Genomic DNA, 21,238 nt, shown 5'->3' with positions numbered 1-21,238 from the left:
TCCTTCAGCGTGAACACCCATCCTCTGCTATATTAACGCTGACTATTATTGGGTACAACAAACAAGCAGAACTACTCAGTGCCTTGCAGCAAGCCACAGACTCCTTTCATCCTCTTACAACAGATTAATGATATCCTTGAACTCCTCCAACAGTGCAGGGTCAATGTCCTCCCAGCCTTTGGGCACAACAACCTGTTCGGCAGATACAACTCTTTGAAGCTCTTCCGGCGGATTATTCTCCTTGTTGCATTCCTCTTCCACAGGCTTTCCATCTGACTTGACCCTTTTCATATTCTCGTCATCGCTTGGAGACAGCTTTCGTTTCTTTCCATGGTTTGCATCGAAAGGGGGCTCTTCCACTCTGCAAACCAGTGTCAGCCAGTGGTCATCACCTAGATGTCTGCTACCTTACCTTTGCTTAGATTGGTTGGATGAATCGTCAACACGATCCTCAGACGACAAAGTGTGCTGAGCCTTAGTCTTCTCCGTGGAAGAAGGTACTTCAACCGGTGACTGAACAGCAAGCCACACATCATCATCCGACCAATTGTCATCCAGGTCTAATGTGTCATCGTCCATCTCGACTTTCTTGCAAGGCCCACCATTATCGTTCTTCGCATTTGTCTGATCCCCAAGCAACAAAGCGGCAGGTGAAGGGAAATCGCTGAAGGTGTCATCGCTAGACTCTCTCAGGAGTTTGCCTTCGTTCAAGCCAGGCGACACATCTTCGTTAGGACCTCCGTTGGACCAAGGCTCCGCTGGTTCATTTTCTGAAGTATGATCTGGACCATTCTGCGACTTACGATTCATAGAAGTAGAAGACTCTTTGGTCAAGCTCAAACCACCACACAGCTCGGCGTCAGCTGTATTCTCATCCTTCCTGGCCATCGATGCTGCTAGGGTTGTTTGGTTGAGCCCCTTCGACTTTTCGGCCCCAAGGCATGGCTGTTTCTTACTCGTCTTTGGGGGCTTGTCAAGCCCATCTCGACAACAGAAGTGCTTGCACCTACTCTAGTCAGTAACTTCCCTTTAGAAAAATACCATAGCTCCTTACACAGTCTTATCCTTGCAGCGGTGGTTACATGCCCACCTGCCGTTCTCCATTGGTGTTGGTTCTTCAACGTGGCTGGTCTTGGCCTTGCTGTCAAAGCCCTTGCTCTCACCCGAGCCATTCTTCCGTGTTTTGCCTTCTTGGGGCGCTGGCAATGTGCTCAAGGACCAATTGTCGTCCTCTATTGTAAGATCAGGTTAGTGGTCTTTCATGGATTATGCAGGACGCCGAACCTACCTTCCTGCAGCAACCCGTCGAACAACGACTCGTCGCTATCCAGAGTGATAACACTCTGTGGAGTGGGTCGCTTGCTCTGAGAACCATCATTGCTATCACAGGTTGAGGCATTGATAAGAGGCTTCGCAGCAGCAGCCTCGGGCCTTGTGTTCGGACGAGAAAAGAATAGTGTCGATGGAAGCTCGGGCTTCAGCACCGCGGATCTCAGTGTCCCAGCTAGCCAGCGTCAGCGACAGACAAGGAGTCTAAGGGGCACGCATGCCCTCACCTATGTCGTCACACGAAACACTACATGACACGAATTGGTCCCTGTCCTTTAATTCCGCACTGAGCAAAATCTCCTGGCCGTTCGACATCTTACTCGCACTTGGCACATCAGCTTGAATGACTGTCATAGCGGCAGTATCCCAAGCTTACCTGATGCGTCGAAACTCCAGGAGACGACCGTCTGATACCTCAGCCAAGAAGCAAACATAGACGGGACGTTTCAGATAAAAGGAAGGGCACTTGTCGTTCATGAACGCGATCTCTGCCTTGAGGCGAAGTCTCACCGGCGCTGCCGGTTTGATTTCCTACTTGTCCTTAGTGACTGTTGGGGAGGGTCTATGCCTTGCAGGCTCAGCGTACCTTGCCGGTCATTTTGATGGCTACTCGGAGTCTAGGGAAGCTCGCAACACGCTCCAGCAACTTCGCGCCGAAGGGAGGATTTTTGCTCAAGATCATGTCAATGCGATGCGGCTCACACTGCCCCAGCGCGTCAATACTTGTGATATTAGCTGCGGCCAGTTTCCTGACCGCCACGATCCCAATCTGCTCAAGCTGCTTCAGTTGTAGCGGAGAGGTATCCCAGACCTTGGCCCCAAAACTCCTTGCCAGCTCCAGGGCGTTTCGCAAGGTCACCGCGTCCTCAAGGGAGATCTGACAGTCTATGATGCACCGAATCAATCTGTTTATGTGGCTGAAGACGAAACTCTTGTCCTGTTGGAAGACAAATCTGAATTTCTGGAACTGTTCGCCGTCCGGGAAGTCCACCGCACCCAGTTCGGACTGGATCAGAAGCGAAATTTTGTGGGCTGAAAGCGCTATATCGACCTTGATGGGGAAGCGTATCCCATTGGAGCGGTTGATCTCCTTGTAGAGAGACTTCTCTCCGGCTTTGAGACGAATGTCCAGGAATTCGTCCGCTTGAGCGACGACGGATAGCTTTGATTGTTTAGTCTTAGCTCTAACATGCACATCCAACGCCCTTGACTTACTATCTGTGGCATAGTAGACTGGGGCTTCAATGTGAGCAAATGCTTCATTGTTTCGAACCGCACGTAATAGCGAGCCATTGCTTCCCCGACACTGGTTGATTGGAGGCCATCAACTGTGACCAACCCATACTCTTGGAGAAGTGTAATGTCCTTCTCACAGATCTGTCGAAGCATCTTATCTTCCCCATCTCCATCTGCAGTCTCTTTCAGCTGGTAGTGTGCTGGATTTCTTCTGAGTCTCACGAACAGAAATGTGCCCCCCAGCCACCTGATGGCGGAATTAATGTCAGTCACATTACCTAACCCGATCTCTGCGTTAAGGTGATCGATCAGATTCAGATGCAGACAGCTCTCAAGGCTCTCAGATCCCGAGACAAGCTTCTCGTAGTGAGACTCGCGTTCCTTTCTGGTCATGATCACCGCTGTGGCACTGTTGTCAAACTGTGGTCGACCCGCACGGCCGAGCATCTGCATGATCTCCATATCGGAATACTCCTGACAGCCACCCCCTTGCCAGCCCACGGTGCCTTTGATGACCACGAGATGGCACGGAAGATTGACGCCGACTGCGAGAGTGGACGTGCAGCATATAATGCTGATATGCCCTTGAAGAAACCCTGTTTCAACTGTGCGCCGGTCAACGGCATCAAGGCCTGCATGGTGAAAGGCGACACCGGCAGTCAATATCCCTGCTCAAATGTTCAGCATCATGAACTGTGATTTCATGTCTTCTGGGTCAGAACCTACCCTTCAAGTCTTCATTCTGGGCCCCCAGAGGTCTGCTTGCTCCTTTCCATAGTCTGGCAGGAGGATTGGACATTGACCACAGTCGAGCAAGCTCTTTCGCCGTCGAGACGGCAGAGATTCTAGTGCAGCAGAAAACGATTATGGGCTTCTTACAAGAATGCGCCTTGATCAGATCAGGAAGTCTGCAATCATGACGTTAACGAAGACTCGCAAAATGCGACATAAGTCGACTTGGCTTACTTGGTGTTGCACATCTTGTCAAAGGCAAAGTCATTGCCCTGTGACCGATAGCCATAGACGAACTTTCGCAGCTTAACGGGACGGAAGCTCTCATCGAAGCGTTCCCTATGCGCAGGTAGGTGCTGATTTGTCGCGTCGCGACCAAGCCATGTCGCAATGTCCTCAGAGTTCGGCACTGTCGCACTCAGGGCAACGAACCGTACATTCGAACCATTGGTCTTCATACGGGAAACGACGGCCTCGAGTGTGGCTCCTCGGGCTTCTTTGAGAATGTGGACCTCGTCGATAAGGAACAGCTTGACCAGCTGCATCAATCGTGCATGATCTTTCCACTTCCGGGTCACGCTGTCCCACTTTTCGGGGGTGGTGATGATGATCTGGCTGTTTTGCACGCTCTTCAGCTGCGTGTGATCGGTGTCGCCGGTCAGCTCAGCACACTGCAGCCCCAAGGTAAGGAACTTTTCATTCCAGTCTCGGAATCTCTCTGAGCATAGAGACTTGGTGGGCGCTTGGTATATCACTTTGAACCTTTCGTCCTTGGATGTACTCATTAATCGGCATATCGCCAGCTCCATGATCACGGTCTTGCCGCTTCCTGTTGGGGCCGATAGGACGATGTTGTGGTCACTCCTGTAAACGGATTGGAAACACTTGGATTGGATTGCGTTGAAGACCGGGAAAGGGAATATGGCGCGATATTTATCGGGAAGCTCATGCACCGATACAAGGACAATGCCCCGAACAGATGCAGGGAAACGAGGGGAATTAGTGATCTGCCCTGGCCGTGAATGTACCGAATGCCCAGAAGCAGTAATTGAGGACGACAGTCGTTCAGCACTAGGGCTAGCACGATACTGAGGTTCAAGTTCCGTTCGGGTGTCATTTGGGTATTCAGGGATTCGGTCCACGGTGCCCCGATGGGCTTGCAGTCTGAGCAAGGGACTCGACGGGGATCTTATTCCTACCCCCGAGGAGCTGGATCCTGCATCTTGAGGTGACACCTGAAGCACGTCTGCCATACCATCAGATTGCCATTTCTGGATATCTCCGTACCAGTATACTTACCATGAGGATATCGAGCTGCTCGAGGATGAACAACCGACTCGAAGCGGTTCGAAGCTGAGTAGTGATCACCGTGCGCACTCGGCTGGAGAAGACGTTGTGTCTGTGCATTTGACTGCGCTAGCAGCTCAAGATCTGATTGAATAATTATTGACGTTAGACCCACGAAGAATACGATTGAAAGTACCATCACGACTCACCAAATGCATCAAGCTCCTGGACATCGTCAAATGGAGGCGTGTGAAGATTCTCAGAAAGATAACTCTCGGGAGTCTGTTGAGCCTGACTGCTGAAATATGGTGAGACTCGAGCGCCCTCTTCTAACGTATGATTAGCATGGTGGTGACGGAACCGACTAGGTGTTCGCAGGAGTAGCTCTGCTCTGCGCTCGGACAAGGTCTGCTGCCTGGGTGAGGGCTTGAACTGATATCGATCACGCCGCATGTTGCCTAGATATACGATACCTCATACCAACAATTGCCACGAAGGGAAGAGATACCAATGGGGACAGACGAGGCTATGCGGAAAGATATAGAGGATAGGTACTAGTCTCCCCAAAGGAGACTTGATAGGAGACATGTGACTGCCCACAGAGGCAATTGGATCGAGCCACCCCCAAATCAGCCACGATGATGTACAATGTCTTGTACATCAGCCTTGTATGTCATGGATGATGAAAGATAAGCTACTATAGTTTTGCTTCGTATGGTGCAGATGCACGGTGTATAAAAACATGGGATTTGAGAATCCTATCCAGCTATAATCAACAAGGTAGAAGAACGACCATAGAGTACAAGAAATTGAGGCATTTTCCGTCGAGACCGTAACAGGCATCACCGCTTCTATCCATCCATATTTACTTCTGAAACCATGATACAGTGTAGCGCCAATTCAAAAGCCACTATCAAAACACTGGTAATCGCACCCTCGACTCATTGATCCCGAGGGTGCTTCTCAAAGTAACCTCCGCTTGGAGTGCGGCCAGCACTAACGCGTACATGGCCCGGTGATGTAGGTCTCGATGTGGAGAGGCCGGCATCGGACAAGAATGGTGTTCCAGGAAGCTTGATAGATATTTCGTTGGGTGATGGCGAGGCAGGCGAAGCCTCACCACTCTTATTATCCTTCTCATAGCGGTCAACTCGAATGGGGGGCGGACGCAGCGTCTGTCGTTGAGCCTTGACAGGGTTGGCGCTTGACTCCTCACAGAGGCAAGTAGTCACTAGTACTGCGAAAGACCCAAGGAGGAACTGCAAGCATCAACATTAGTTCTCATCTCAGTAAGCAAAGGGGATGATGGCGTACATTTGCAGTGAGTTCAAACTCAAAGAGCCAGGTGCTCGCTAGCGTTGTGAGGACGATGCTTGCAGCCGTAGCAATGTTCTTCGCATCTCTGTAGACATAGCCAATGCAGAAAGACGTGACAATACCTCCCAGGGCTTGAATAATAACAGTAGACCAAACGACCCAGTTGTATCCATCGAAGAACCCATTGGCTGCCACTTTCTCACCGTCCAGAAATACGACGCCGATGAACAGTGCAGGGAAGATAGAGTAAACGGCCAGTTGGACGTTGCGCACCCAAAGTGATGTCGCCTTCGCGCTGTCTTGGATGACTTTTTCGAAATATACCCCCGCTAGACCAGAGGCAACACAGGCGCCTACAGTAGCCAAGAGACCAATTGTTCCGTTCAAGCGAGGATTAGCAGTCAGAATATCCTCCTCAATGCCTTCGTAAGTCGCGGAACGCTTGTGTAGATTTTCACGTCCAAGCTTGGCAGCTTTCCACTCCTCCAACGACCGGGGGAAAGAAAGATGCGCAGCTTCATCGAAGTGAGCCTCGTCGACGCTGCCATTGGGGATTTGCACCAGTGCAACCCCAATCACAAGGAGTACCAGCAGACCCCATTTGCGGAGAGAGATCGACCTTCTAAAGACAAAAAGGCTGAATATGGCCGTTACCAGAAGCTTCAGCTGGTACGAGACTTGGAAAGTGGCAGCTTGCAAGTTCGAGAGTGCAATGTACTGCAAAGAATTGGCGATCGTATAGAGACAAGCGGGGATTGCGAGCTTCCAACTATCGCCGGAGAAAACGGCGGAGGTGAGCGAAAAGAATAGCGACGTTGCGGGAACCGAAGGTGGTGCCGTCTTCGAAACCTCGTACAGGGCTATAGTCAAGGAGATGGCGAGTTTGGCGACCTCGTTGAAGAAAACAGCGGTGGACGTCAGATACCGTCTGCCGCCAGCTGGCGGCATGACCCTAGAATAATGTGATAACTACAAGGAGAAGTTTAGCTTTCCATTACAGCTGCAGAGCATTGAGTGACATGGTGAACTTACCAACACAAAGGCAGTGTACTGTGCCGCCAACTAGACCAGAACACATAGTTAACGGGCGTGCCCAGCAAGGATGACGCTGAGCGCAAAGCACAGGCGCGCAGCAATCTTTTAACAAAGGGTAGATGAAGATCTTACTAGGACCCAAGAAGCATTCTTCATGGTTATTCCCAGTCCTGCAGACCGGCGCGCTGCGGTCTCTCCCATAGTGATGTTAGTCAACTCGTCCTCGACAGCACTTGCGCTGTCTGTGGTTAAGCTTCGAGTAAAACACTAGCAGTCTTGTATAGGCTGCCCCGCAGCAATGTTCTCACGTCGCGTAGATTGAAGTAGTTGTAAGCGACTGCGGCGGAGATTTTCTTGAGCGAAATGTGCACGCGTCGGTCGGTTGTCGGAGGGGGAGGGGGTAGCGGGAGCTTGTGCGCGCTGGGCCGTGAGTCCGCCAGCAAACCGAGGCCTGATCGAGTGAGTCGCGAGAAGCAGGTAGAGGAAGGGTCACTAGTTCGTGAGGGTGAAAATAGGAGGGTAGGATATTAAGGTGTAAAGTTCAAGTAGAGTACCCTCCGTAGAACAAAGGACAAAGGAAGAAAGGCAAGGAAAGCAAGCCTGGAGTGGGTGAGTGAACAAGAGAATAAGAGAGTCCGGGGTATTGTCGAGACGCTTGTTTGGGCGGTGTGGGTCACGGGAGGGGAGGGGGGGGGGGGGTGGGATTGAAAGCACTGAGCAGCTGCGCAGCAGCAACTGTGGCGGTCTAGTCCCTCAGTCTCGGTTCAGTCCATAGGTTACGTAGGGTGCGTACTGCGTAGGTACTCATAGCTTAGAGGTTCCCACTGCTGCCCACTTCCCACTTTCCAGCCTTCAACTCAATTCTTTAGGTCAACCTTTCGCTAATCTCTCATCCCCCTCCCCTGAGGAATGGCAGCTGACGTCAGACTAAGACATAGCAGTAACCATTTTAACGTCGATCCATGCTCATCATCAGCGCACACCCACCCATGCTACCGCCATATGAACAATTACACATATCCATTCTAGCGTCGATTGACAGAGAATCCTTCCGAACAGACAAACCCTGCCTTCGGCACCTTGGCAAGCTACCACATCTCCAATCCAGGCACCGCCACTCGCCCTGTTGTGGTACTTTACAACGTGCCTGGCTACCATTCGACAAGCCTGGTGGGTATATGCCGGCTTCAGGGGCTGCCTCCTCAGCCTTTCATCGCGGACTTTGAATGGGTGCAACAAGCGGGCGCGCCTCATACACAAACAAACCACGCTCGTGCAAATTCGCAGCCACCGTTCTGTCGTCTTCTACGCAATCAAACAGACCACGTTACGCATGCAGGAGAAAACCATGGTTCAATTTTGAAGTCATTTGATTTGGTGGTACACCGTACCACCCGTTCTCTAATTTCGTCAAAAGAAATATATACATGAGTAGGCAATGAGCCAGCGATCGGTGTTGTTAAAGGATAGTCATCTGGTATCATATCGCCAAGTTTTATACAGAATGACAACAGTTTAGGTATCAATGAGAAAGCAATGAGTGTTCAGGTGGGTAAGTAGATAATTATGAGATGCATCAAGCGAGTGAATGATGCAGTATGATCGAGCGTTAAATTGAAGTTGTTGGACATCGGTTTCATAAACTTAGAAGACAGCTGAAGTGCTTCCAAGACATCGAGCTTTAGTGGACAGCCGTCACGTTACTGTTCTCGTTGTTCCACCTGATAGCCCAGATAGGAAAGTCGTCGCTCTGGGGCACCTCGTTCGACTCCTCCAGGATGATCGCTTCGCTACTATCCGTGCGTCTCCTTGAGTGTCGTCGCTGTGATTTGGGCACAGCCGGAGGTGGACGCATAGGCGGCGGCTTTTGCGTTGGAAGGGCCGAGAAACGCTGCAAAGGATGCGTGGGTGTTACGGGAGAAGCTCCGCTAGTGACGGGGGATGGAAGGCTCTCGGAGTATGCAAGACTGGTGCGAGGCGAGGGAAACGACCAAACAGTTTTCTGCTCTCCATCAGAAGAACTACTCTGAAACACCAGCCCCTCCCGATCACTTTGCTGCGTGGTTTGGCTCGACATAGCCGAAACCGCTGGGCTCAAGCGTAGGAACGACATGTCCGTGCCATAGAAGGAATCGCGTGAAGGCACGGAAAGCATAGATCCCTGATCGGGTTCCGGAACACGGACTTCGTTGAAGAGACTGGGCGTGATTTTGCCTTGTCGCTGTCTCATGGCTTCTAGAAGATGTTCCTCTTGCCGCGTCACCGCAATGACTCGACTTCGTCTATTGGCCTCTTTCTGTGCAGTCATCGAGTTTCTGGTGCGCGGAGCAGTCTTTGACTGACTGAAGATAGGATCTCCGTGGAAGAACTCGGGCTCAGAAATGGTGGGGATACCACTTGATCGGCGAGACTGACTCTTCCTAGTGGCTGTTGATGATCTTCCCGCTGACGACATGGAGGGGTTTCGACGAAGAGATTGGTTCCTCTGACTGTATTGCGATCCACGACTTATGCCAGATATTGGCCGGTCGATGTCTCGCAGCGTGCCTCTAGTAGTATGCGCTGCAGAAGCTGTGCAGATTTCAGGCTCACACTCGCCGTAAGTTGCCACACTGTTTCTCGCACTTGCATCAGAATGGCCCTTGGGGTAGGTTTCGTCGTCGTCTTCCTCTTCGTCCTCTGACGAAGACAGACAAAGAACGCTTGACTGGTTGAGATCCGCCGTTCTCAACGTACTCTTGCTGGTTTTCTTGGGCATTGAACTCTTCGCGTTGGCGCCATTGTGCCCAGCATTCGAGGCACGATAAGCTTTTGAAGGAAGGCGGGTTTTAGGAGATAAGTAGGACTCTCTGCTCCATCCGCTCACGGAATTATTGGATGATAGGTCTCGCGAGTCCTGCTCGGTCGACTTCGAATCCCGTTTTAATACGTGATTGTCGCGGCTCTGAGACTGTGCATGCAATCGCTCGGACGGCCGGGCGGTATGTTCCATGTCGCTATACCTTTGCAAAGCGAGGTCCATCTCATTGGTGCGTACGGTCTTCTCGAAAGAAGAATCTGACCAATCTGAGCTTCTCATCTTGTACTTAGTGGATGGTTCTTGAGCGTGGTGGTTGGCTACTTTCAGAATAGATGCCTTCGGATGATGCGGCGTTTTTGATGGCTTTTGAGAGGAATCTTGGGTCTGGGTGTCTTCCGGGTTCGTAGTAGCCTGCTCGAAGGTCACTGAGATGGGCGAAGGCGAATCTACCATCCGCTGGGGGGACAGAAGAGGCGCGGCATTCGCCCGTGGCTTGGGGAACAGCATTGAAAGATCAATCCGAGGCGGACGCATCTTCTTGCGCGAGTCCCTCATGGATTCCTTGGGCTGTTTCAGTCCATGGCGCGGTTCTGCATGTTGCCGCGACTCTGATTTGCGGTTTTCGTTGTTTCCAGAGCTGCTGGTTGCAACTCCAAGGGACGGGTTCGAGTCCGTCGTTGATTCCTTGGAGGTAAAATAGGAAAGCAAGGCCGATGAGGAGCCAGTAAGGTGAAGTCTCTTCGAGGCTATTGGTATAGTAGGCAAGGCAGTATCTTCTAATCGATATTCCTGCCCCAACAGCGGGGATGAGGCTCGAAGACGGAGATGAGCTGGTGGAAGAGTGGATTCTGAACCGGCGGTCGGAAAGGGAACGAAACTCCCACTCTTTTGTGACTTTACCTCCGGAGATCGTCTGAAGGTCGGCTTTTTCGATCTTCTCTTGTCGTCGCGGCTCGGGTATTCATCGCGAGAAGGGATATCAGCAGCTCCCAAGATCTTATAGGCCTTTGAGGAATTCTCGTTCCTCAGATCATCCTGACTCAATGTTGCCGGAAGCTTTCCACCGGGAGTTGGATTCATTTTGGCGATTCTTCTCAGTAAATTTCAATGGTCCGCTGGGTAAGAAGCTTCGATCTCCCGAGTTCATGAGTTCGGTCTGTGACAGTTGCAATCGGTTACTTTACTCTCGTTGCAGCGCTAGCTTGGAGTAACCACATAAATCGTCTCTCCATGCAACGGTGAAATTGGCACAGAGACTCGAAGCTCAAGGTGGGAGGCCTCGAATCCTTTTTAGCTCTTGTGTCCGGATCCGATTGTGTCTTCCCCACACGAGCGTAAGTCGGTGTGCCGTCCGAAACTCCTTGTTCGCCTGTATGGTTACCGTTTTGGTCACAACGTATTCCGGCTTCCAACGTCTCGCTAGCAAATGCTATGCTCCGAGTATGCTTGAATAGGCGGTCTGGAAATCGAATAGTTGCTGGTACCTGACCCTATGAACGCCACAATATGTAGGGGCAGGGGTCCGTGGCATAAGGTTAAAGAAAGTAAGATAAGAAGGGAAATAGGTCAGACTCGTGAAGTAGGTGGTTTGACTATGGAGGAAAATGTGTTGCGGTTTGAGAATAAAAAGAGAAAAAAAAAGGTGAACGAGTGAAGCTATTGTCCAAGAAAAGTGCAGAGCACCAAAAAGAGGATCCTCAACTGCTTTTGAAGGACTGCCGGTGCAGAAGATTGACCGGGCGCAGGAGGGTTCGGCCGTCAAAGCCTAAAGGGAATAGCAGGCGCTATGAAAAAAATGGTTTAACAAAACAAAACAAAAATAAATCCAAAAAAAATCAAAACCCGTATATTCAAACTATTAATCACGGTGCAGAGAGCACTGTAAAACAGTAGTAGAGACTTACTATCGGTAAAAGGGGTGGGACACTGAAGGCAGAAATACTGGAAGGAGGCGCCAGTAGTGTCTAATTCTAGTAGCATGGGCCAACAACCAGACTAGGAGGAAGCAAGTCGGGATGAACAACTTCCAGACCCAAACAAAGATGCCTTGAAAGGTGAAAGGTTCTCATTTAGCAACTCAAATCGTAGATGTGGAGCATGAGAGCCTGACAACGAATGTCAAGAAGCAAGCGCTGGGCCATGACCATCACAATCAGGGGAGAACGAATGGTGAGTGGAATTGGAGCATCGTACAACAGCAGTAACAATCGACAGGCACCCCTCAACCATGGCTCCATAGATCGCTAAGTGGCCGCTGAGAGGGGAGCTCGAGGGGTGGGTTCGTGGATACCCGGTGATGAGAATTTGATAACTCATGATGGGTCCCCGGGGCAAGCGATGCCCCATCGAGGCAAGTACAGGATTCAGAAAGGAATTGGTTTCTCCTCGTCATGTTGCAATTGGAGGCCGTTCCAAGCCAGTACGAGGAATTGTGCCACAGGCTCTGTCTGGGCTCTGAGGTCGGTCTCTTATGGGGCCGTAGAGGTCCGTGAGAGACTCAGAGTTCCGGAATCCGAATCAGCGCATGAGGGATTATGCTGTGTGTACTCAGTACAGTACTGTACATGAGTGCTATACTATCCAAGCTCCGGAGTCCGGAGTCCTGAACGACTAATCTACAATGCAAGAAATTGATTACCTGGAAATTGATGTCTTGAAGTCCAGGGGTTCCGAACGGGGCGACGGGTAGAAATTCCACGGGAACTGGGAACTGGTAAGCGGTTGTCATGATGAGAAAAGACTTACTTGTGTGAGCGAGCAAGTTAGTTGAAGATGCAGTCGAAGTGACAAGTCCACGATAGCGTAACCCCTTGCCTTAGTTAAAGTTTTCCTCTTTTTGTCTCTTCAAGGATGTGTTCCTTCCCGTCTTCTGCATTTTTCTAGGGGCGGTTCTAGAGGCAATAGTGTTCTTTTTTTTTTCCTTTTCCAGGGGAATAAATAATAAAGACGGAAAGGTTTAGGCGCGCGGCTGCACACGTGCCTACCTGGACTATTTGGGGATAAACAAACGAAGCCCGGTCTTTTCCTTTCCTCGAGTCAAGAAGAGGGGAAAGAATTGCAGCCATTCGAGCAATGCATCATAAGGGCCGGTGCGCATACATGAGTACTGCATACACCAGTAAAACACCAACTTGTGTATCAGGACTTCGAATCTCAGAAACGCAAACTGTCGCGCTGTCATGTCATACCAAGTTTGTGTCGGCAGCAGTCAAAAATCCTCAAGAACTTAAAAGTCAGGGGCTAAAAGCGGCTAGTCGTTGCTCCACGGGTTCTGCCAACCACTCCGTCGATGATCGATGATCCATGGAAATTGCTGATTATGTGCGCACTGCGCACAGTGGAAAGAAAGCCTTGCCTTGAGGAACTACCGAACCTCCTCGCCTGCCCTCAGCCTCTCAGCCGTCCCTTAGCTGGTTTCTTCCTCCAAATGGGAAAGTTCGCTGCTGCTGATCTTCGTCCCGCGCCCCAGCGTCATACCCCGGCGTCGTGCTGGTGGGGTCATCGAAGTTCCGATTCAATAGTGGTCGATGATATCGATCTCGAGCAAGCACGAACCTGCCCATCTCTACTCTAATTGGAATATCTAGGACATCCTCGTCATTCACATGCTGTCTACAGCCGTGCGCCACTACCGATCGGGAGGCAAGATAGCGGCGAACTAGACATCAGTCGTTCGTCATTGGGTAGCCAAAGGCTTAATCTCAAATCTTAGATGCATGGCGATTGAATAGTCAACAATGATCGATGGCCCTCTGGCACATGTTTCCATGGAACGACGCTGAGATGGCGTCTCGCCGAACCCTCATTTGCATGTACATGCAGAGGAATTCCTCACATGCGGTTTGCAGCATGGAGAGGGTATGATGACGCCAGTGGCAGTCAGTCTTGTTATCACAGGGATGGACTTGGCTCACTGGCTCCAATTAAATCGGGACAGACGGCGGGATTGATCAGGTCAAGGTTGTGCCGCCTACAATGTTGAATTTGAGGCCTTCGAAGGGGCTGCTGAGATGCAAATCTCAACAGTTTTCTTAGCTTTCATCTCATGCTATCAATTTCTCGCCATGGCCACTGCTGAGATGAGGTCAATCTGCTTGAGAATGCATGTCAGTATTTCATGCAGCATACTCCGTACCTCGTTTGCTAAGGAATACAGTACAGTACTAGTATGCAGATCGATTATCTGCCAAGCTGCCGTCCGTCTGTCCGGCTATCTTTTACCGAATTAGTCTCCCATTCAATGCCACTCACTTGCCGAGCCAGTTCCGTAGCTCGAAAGGGCAGGACATATGACAAATCTGGTTCTCTGCTACGAACACAATTGTGTCCACTGCGGCTCGTGCTGACGCTGCTATGAGGCCGTCTGAGAGCTAACCTAACAGACGGGAAGAGCCAAGCGTCAGAGTTTCCCCACGAACTCCAGAAATACGATGTCCAGTACCTGGACCGATAACCCGAGATAGTAAGACGCAGCCACATTCTCCAGAAAATGATAAACTCAATCCGGCACGTCAAATGAGTTTTAAATGGTTGATAGTACATACCAGTTTCAGGCATAAGGGACCATTTGCGGACTATTCGCTGACTTGGCTCCCGAACCGCTGGAACCTTTGGGTTTAGACCCCTGATCGACGAGCCCTATGCCGAATTGACATGATTGTCAGGATGTTTTTTTTTCAAGCTGTCAGTCCACCCCCTTCCTCACAAAGGGAGGATTTGGAAACTGGACAAAATAATGATCCAGATGAATCAAACAATAGATTCGAACAGGCAGCACTCCTACCGGTACCAGAATTACCGATTATCTACGAATCGTGGGGGGACTCCGCTCAATAAACCCAACTAGCCTACTTCATACCTAGCATGAGCACAAGAAAATGAAAAAGAGAATCCCCTGGTGGCTATTTCCCCAAAAGATGATCAACCTCATCTTCTCCCGCCATCCCCTATCCCAAAACCAAATCTCTCCCCCGAAATCCCTACCCACTTCCCACCTCTTCCCATCCAGTAGTCCCCGCTGCCCGCACGAATCTAATCCCTCTTCTGCAAATGCGCCGAATATGACGGCTCAATCGTCATGGAGACATCCCAAACCCCAAACGCACCAGATGTAAGATAGACTACTACATGGTACAACTAAGGGTCAAAAAAGTTGTCAGTCCGTGCCGCTTCGCCCACGAGCCTGCTGCTGCGGGCATGACGAGCCTTCCGATCCACGATCAAGACCGAAATTCCAAATTTGTTGTACCTTCGTCCCCCACCCCCTCCCCCCTCTTCCCACGCCAAAATTCCCGTTTTTTGGCGCTCTGGTGATCCACGCCAGTACTTGGCTGGGTATTTGATCGGCGTCGCTTTTGCTAGGGGGGCTTTCGCATCTTCCGGGCTCATGCGATGGTACGGTTTCGGGGTGTTGGCGACGGTGGTACTGAGGTTTATAGGTCTGGGATTGGGGGAAGGACGGGTGAAGAGAATGGACATTGGCGGCTTTGTGATGAATGCTCACTTGTGTGTGGAGGTGTGGGGGGGGGGTGGCGCGGATCAAAGGGGATATTTGGTATGGGTACGTACTCGACGACGATCTCGCATGCATCTGCTACGCTTTAGAGGTAGAGTGAGGTGAATGGATCAAGAATGAGCTTGGTCTTGTGTCGGTGACGACGGGCATTATAGACGCTCATTGAGACGTATAAGATACGGGTTGGAATGGAATGGAAAGCCAGGGATATGACCACTGGAGCAGTGGAGGTCGATGTGTGGTTGTTCAGGTTGGTATTGATGACTGCTAGGTGTACTATACCATAGTACCTTTAGGGGTTTTGATAACTACGCAGTGCTTGGTGCTGGCTATCGAATCGGCCATTGTTCCTTTGCGCTTTTAAGCTGAGCTTTCAATGCCTTGCTCTTTGCGGTTGCCGGGGTTGGAGTGGTAAACCAGCAGGACGGTACTAGGTAGAATGAGAAGTGGTCCTTGCTTTCCATGTCAATCTCGATCACATACTAGCTGAGTTAGTCTTTTCTTTGTGGCTTACTATACGAGGCCCGGGCAGCTTTCGGAAACAGCTTACTGCGAGTCTGATGGCACGAAAAGAAGATCATTCATTCCACCTCCTGCAACGATTGACCCAGATAAGAAACCGACTCGCTTTTGTCATAGAAACTTGACAGAATATAATACTGCTGCTACTATGATCATAGTAGCTTTTTTTGAAATATAATAAGCTTTGCCTGCAAGGTGTACATAGACCACCGTGCGAATAAAGACGTACCCACTCAAGCAACACTCCATCTTTGCGTCTCAAACCATGCGCGTTTCACGCGATATCAAACTCTTGTGCTGTTTCTGCAAATGAACCCCAATTCCCCTCCTGTTCGTGGGTTTGAGCTCTTTCTGGCCACTGCGTGGGGTGGGGGGTTGAGACAAAGGGGTGCAATAACCTTATTTCGAAACATCCTAACCGCACATGAAAGCTAGCCGGAGACCCTAAGCCAGACCCTGGGTCGAAAGCTTGTCATGACTCAGGGTCCTCGTTTCACTTTATAAATAACATGACCGGTGTGTATTACCTCGAGGTTGAAGGTTTTCATCCGACTAATCATGGTCTTCGAGGGGGGTTATGAGCATTTGCACATCACATCCCATTAGTGAGACCTCACGAGTCGCATTGTTCAGACATCGAACTCGTCGGCCCCAACATCAATGAGCTTGGAGTAGTTGCTGATCTTACGCCGCTTTCTGCCACTCCTTCGAAGACTACCCTCGCTCGTCTCTCTCGTCGTCGGTGTCTTTGGGCGCGGAGTTCTGTGGGTCTGTTGGGAGCTATCCCTTCGACTGCTAAACCTTGTGACTCTGCCACTCGGACGGTCTGGTGTCGACTGTTCGGGCTGTGCACTGTCCTCTTTGGGAACAGGCAAGGACTGTTTCCTCTTGCGACTTCGAGTCTGGCTCCCGGTAACCGTCACGATTTCTTCCGGCGGCTCTGTATCGCGCTGTTCCCTTGGCTTGAGCGCAGAATCTAAGCTTTCCTTTTGCGAGTCCGTGTCCTCGGTGTTTGCTTCCCCATCTTTATCGATCAAGGACCTTGTCGCTTCAGTAGGCGGTCCCGAACCATCGGGCCAGATATACTGTAGTACACTAAGCACGGTTGGAAGTCACAACAAGTAAGAGCGGACTTACGTGGTGTCGGATCTTCAGCATCGGATCCAGAATTTCTTCCTCGATTGTCCGCTGGACATCCTCCGAAGCTGGGATGAAGAACTTTGGCAAGCCTCTGCGCGAGAACCCTTTGCTTTTGTATCCCGGTGTCGCTTCCAGGAGCTCGCGCTTTCTGAGCAGCTCCGTCATTTGAATGACGGTCTGTCCATTGCAGTCTACACGCAGTCAGATTATGGTATCAAAAGTATAATTGATCCACTCACGAAGCTTCTCGGTGAAGACCGACGTATGATTCGGGTAGCCCTCCGTCTGGATGATCTGGATGGCTCTTCTTAGAAGAACCAGGCTGGTCATTTCCTGGAGTACTTGGCCTTCTTTTGGTTGCAGGAGGCAACGATAACAGGCGTGGACATTAGGTAATCTGGCATCATCGCTATCTTTATATCCGTAGCAGGACAAATGCTGATACAAGTGGCAGAAAGAGCATTCAATCTACCAACGTTAGTTTCTTTTGTGTTATCAACACCATCTGGCTCACCACCTACCATAGATTTCGCTTTTTCTTCGCCTTCCCAGCCGCATTGACACCTCACGATGCCTTGGCCTTCCTCAGCTCGAGGAGCATCCAAGCCATGAGCTTTCAAATACTCCGTAATGTGACGAACACTTTCATCTGAAAGATTTGGCTTCGGAACTTGTACTGGTTGTATACTGCTTGGTTCCCCAGACTGGGGACGCGCTTCAGAGGCGATAGGCTGTGTAGGAGACAGGCCACTATCGAATTGAGAGCCTGACTCTTGAGTCTGGGCTTGTTAGTAGCCTTTCTAAGAAAATTTGTCATGTCTCAGGCAGAATTCACTCACTCGCAACATTCCTTCCAACTGCAGCCTTTCGGCAGCATCCTGGGTAGGTTCCACAGAATCATCAGCTTTCTGCGATGGCGTAGATGATACAACATGGTCCTGGGTTGATGAGCCATCTTTATTGGTCTTGTTGCTCTTTTCGACCACGTTGATGGCGGCCTCGCTCTCCTTCTCCCGAAATCCCACATCATCCATTCTCTGAACTACATCCGTATGTTCAAGATCAGGTGGTATTTGGGGCAGAGCTTCTGAGCCTTCTGGTTCAGGCCCAGTCCACTTCATAGAAGATACCCTAAGTCCCACACTGAACATAATCAGCTACTTAGCCATCACAAGGGTTAAGAATCTCCTTACGTATGCCATCCACTATCCATTATACCGCATGATTGCGACTCTCTTCTCCAGTTTTCTGAATGGGGAAACTTGATCGTGTCATCTTTCGCCCCATTGAATCCCGGAGGCTCATATTCAGGAGGGCAATTATCAGTATAGAACAAATGAACCCCTAGATTGCGTTTGTCTGGATTCACTTCTGTTAGCGACTTCCCCCTTCGAATGAGCTGAGGATACTGACTTGGAAGAGCTGGTAAGAAGGCACTCAACGTGATCAGCCGCCTCACAATCGTCTCCAAGCCTACTCTGGCTGATTGGGCAGTCTTGATGTCAGCAACTAGTCCCACTGGTTCTATCGACAGACTTTCGAGACGGTGGTTGATATCTCCAGACTCTCCAGAGTATTTGAAGGAGAACGTGTAGGACTCGAGCACATTCTCGGGGGCATCCTTGTCGACAAGGACGGTCAATTGGACGGCTTCCAGCACATTCTTGCTTAAAGCGTCGAAGATGCCGTTTTCCTGCGCATGTCAACATGCTGTGATGCGCGATTGACTACGGAGTCATACCAAGATGTCAAGGATCATATCCGCCTTGGGATCGGAGCCTCGAAGGATGATCTTGAGCGGCTGGCCCCTTTTGCCTTTGCCAAAGGGAACCTGCGCATCAGACTCTAGCGTAGGACATGGTGTATTCCGGTCGAGGAATTCGCGGTAGGAGAATTTCCTTTCGCGCTGGGTTTCCTTGAGGTCCCTGTCATCGAAACAGGGAAGCGGTAGGAACTCCCTGCAGCATAACACATCTATGAGATTCTAGCTCTATAGCGAATCGAGGCGGAAACGCGACGAACCGAAGGTAGAATAAGGTACCAAACTAGTCAGGTGCGTCAGGCGGATGTCGGTGACAAGCCCACAAGGGTATGATCATTGAGGCCCTACCGATACATGCAGCATGATCTGAACCATCTCCAAGCTTTGTTGCTGCTGCTGCGATATACTTTCTTTAAGCACTAATCTTGGAGGGGCTCCAATGACGGTCTGGGTCTGGACATTGGTTGTGGGCCCGCTACTCGCCGCCGCATCATGAAGGATGCGAGGAGGTTGTACTTGAACGGAGGGGTAAAGCGGATTGGAGTCCCTTAATCTGACCATTCTGGCAAGCGACAAGATGAATGATCTGAAGAATGCAGTATGGTGCGTGTGATCAATGGAAGGAGTTCGCAGGGAAAAGGGAGGAATCGGAGCACGGTAAGGCAGAGTAACATTGCAGGTGAGCAAGCAGCAAGCAATGTTTCGGGGAAAGCAGACCGACCAAAGGCGAGTTGACGGGGGTTGACGGGTTGACGAGTTGACGGGTTGACGACATCAGACCGACAACACCCAAAGTACCGTCCGGGTCACGGGGAATGCGAAGACCATTTTTTCCTGCCAACAGAACCCGCCTTATGATAATGAATAATTTTTGGAGAATGTACTGTACAATCTATCTAGTATCTACTGTGAGTTCGTAGGAGCTTCTCTGGCCATTCTCCACCTAATCAAGGTAACCAAGATGACACACGGTACTGCTTTCGCTGGAGAATCGCAACGGGAAATATATGTATTGATCAAGGAGCCATTCAACCATAGGTGATTCAAACACTACAGTGATCTTACTGTGCGACCTGTGATTGGTAGTTTTGCCACAGGGCTAGAACCAGACCGATCAGCTTGAACTTCTACTGCTTACCGTACCTAGTCATTGATGAAAAATTGAATGGTCAAAAAGTGTCGGATTGAACGTCTGCGGCCGAGGCTGTCAACTGCTGTACCGTAGTTATTGGACTGTAGTAATATTCTCTGGAACCGGCAACCGATGATCGATAACGCGGGCGAGACGGTCTGACTTTATCTGGCGCTTCCCCGCAATTGTCCCTGGCAAGTCTGGCATGTCGATGTCTTTTCTTCCTTGATCGCACACAAAACAATGATGGATACAGGTAGATACTACTCTGCGCTTTTATAACGACTTTCTCACCTTGATGGCTTTGGCCTTCAGAGAACATAGCAAAGAATAAAAAATAAAAAAAAAAAAAACAAAAAAAAAAAAAAACAATATCATCTCCCTTGAAGAACCCCACCATGTCACGTGTACTGTTTCCGAGGCAAGTGGCGAGATCCCAGTCTTACTCAGTGAACTCTTATATGTAGTCTTGCACGAGGAGTCCTCGTCAAACGGACAGAAAAAGCAGAAAAAGCGACCAAGTCTACAAAGTAAGACACAAAAGTGTCATATGCACTGATAATGAAGGGCGGATAAGAAGTATTGGTGGCGGTGGAAACAGGAACCTACTGTAGTATCCCGACACGCCCGCGATTCGATGCCATGATTCTGCATGTCCCAAGCCAGAATGATTGGGCTTCAGGTCACAGAGCGTTCCGGGCATTGGGCAAATTGAATCTGCAGGACGGTAAAAAACTCAGCAGCTAATTTAACCGCCCGCCTCGCCTCTTGAATTTTTTGCCTCCTTCGTTGTTTGCTTTCTTGTTCTTCATTGTTCAATGCAGTTTCGGTGTACGGAGTATGTGTAAAAGTTGCACCACCTGCTTGCTGCGTATCAGAAACTTGGCCTGCAAAAACCCTTGATTTGCCATACATTCTTCCAAGCTCTGTCGTCACTAAACCTGCAACTGCGGAGAATGAAAATGACGATTTCGCCCCAAAACGAGCACCTCGGGAAGGCGGCCAGATTGGGCTAGTCGTTGTTAAGAACGAACTAACTTACCTTACTGTACTTAGTAGTACTTTTACAGTACTAACACCTGTAACTTAACTCAGCTATTTTAATATGTTAGTTAATGATTGAGTATTACTCCGTTAGTAGCCCAGGTGCGGGTTCGATGATTACTTTCCATAGTCGGGTTTGCTACTTGATTAACTTGGCTAAGTTAGTTAAGTTTAGTTACTTGAGACTGTGAGACTGACTAAGTAAACTTCCAACCAGAAAAGAAGGCACCGACCCAAACCACCAGTAGTTTACCTGGTACTCGCCCGCCAACCACCTCCAACTCCCTCTCCCTCCCTCTCTCTCCTCCACTCCACTGCTCCAGCCCAGCCTGTCTCCTCCCTCCTCCTCCTCCTCCTCCTCCTCTAATTCCCTCCCTCCCTCATCCC

General features: G+C 50.2%; 4 protein-coding genes across 4 annotated transcripts; all 4 read right to left on the bottom strand.

Moving 5' to 3' along the window:
* Positions 1–22: 22 nt before the first annotated feature.
* BO66DRAFT_416979 (putative DEAD/DEAH box DNA helicase (Mer3)) lies at positions 23–5,037 on the bottom strand (the record flags this gene model as incomplete). The annotated part of the gene is made up of 13 exons (XM_025649639.1): positions 23–361; positions 413–1,006; positions 1,055–1,232; positions 1,289–1,504; positions 1,557–1,654; positions 1,706–1,860; positions 1,916–2,491; positions 2,545–3,233; positions 3,292–3,473; positions 3,532–4,304; positions 4,440–4,543; positions 4,597–4,728; positions 4,794–5,037. 13 exons carry the CDS (start codon positions 5,035–5,037, stop codon positions 115–117), a joined length of 4,188 nt encoding a protein of 1,395 aa, XP_025508630.1. The 3' UTR covers positions 23–114.
* Positions 5,038–5,318: 281 nt separating this feature from the next.
* BO66DRAFT_364031 (putative UDP-galactose transporter) lies at positions 5,319–7,531 on the bottom strand. The gene is made up of 4 exons (XM_025645142.1): positions 7,069–7,531; positions 6,934–6,963; positions 5,899–6,870; positions 5,319–5,843 (listed from the first exon to the last, which is right to left on the bottom strand). Exons 1-4 carry the CDS (start codon positions 7,135–7,137, stop codon positions 5,526–5,528), a joined length of 1,389 nt encoding a protein of 462 aa, XP_025508629.1. The 5' UTR covers positions 7,138–7,531; the 3' UTR covers positions 5,319–5,525.
* A 1,086-nt stretch (positions 7,532–8,617) lies between these two features.
* BO66DRAFT_311759 (uncharacterized protein) lies at positions 8,618–10,828 on the bottom strand (the record flags this gene model as incomplete). Its single annotated transcript, XM_025643335.1, has 1 exon — positions 8,618–10,828. A coding segment is annotated over one exon (2,211 nt), but the record flags the coding sequence as incomplete, so codon positions are not given.
* Positions 10,829–16,402: 5,574 nt separating this feature from the next.
* BO66DRAFT_433914 (putative meiosis specific protein Hop1) lies at positions 16,403–19,236 on the bottom strand (the record flags this gene model as incomplete). The annotated part of the gene is made up of 10 exons (XM_025650732.1): positions 16,403–16,858; positions 16,911–17,104; positions 17,153–17,381; positions 17,435–17,692; positions 17,753–18,056; positions 18,107–18,272; positions 18,327–18,606; positions 18,655–18,871; positions 18,936–18,958; positions 19,024–19,236. 10 exons carry the CDS (start codon positions 19,234–19,236, stop codon positions 16,403–16,405), a joined length of 2,340 nt encoding a protein of 779 aa, XP_025508627.1.
* Positions 19,237–21,238: the final 2,002 nt, after the last annotated feature.

The sequence above is a fragment of the Aspergillus aculeatinus genome (genome assembly GCF_003184765.1).
Source record: "Aspergillus aculeatinus CBS 121060 unplaced genomic scaffold BO66scaffold_2, whole genome shotgun sequence".
Taxonomy (NCBI): Eukaryota; Fungi; Ascomycota; class Eurotiomycetes; order Eurotiales; family Aspergillaceae; genus Aspergillus; species Aspergillus aculeatinus.
Note: the sequence above shows the minus strand (reverse complement) of the source record. Positions and strands in the feature narration are given on the sequence as shown.

Bases quoted from the DNA above. Each gene is read 5' to 3' on its own strand.
- BO66DRAFT_364031 (XM_025645142.1), bottom strand. From the start codon at position 7,137: ATGGGAGAGACCGCAGCGCGCCGGTCTGCAGGACTGGGAATAACCATG. The intron at 6,964-7,068 runs GTAAGATCTTCA...GTTCTGGTCTAG, and splicing joins AGAATGCTTCTTGGGTCCTA to TTGGCGGCACAGTACACTGC. The intron at 6,871-6,933 runs GTAAGTTCACCA...TTCTCCTTGTAG, and splicing joins AGTACACTGCCTTTGTGTTG to TTATCACATTATTCTAGGGT.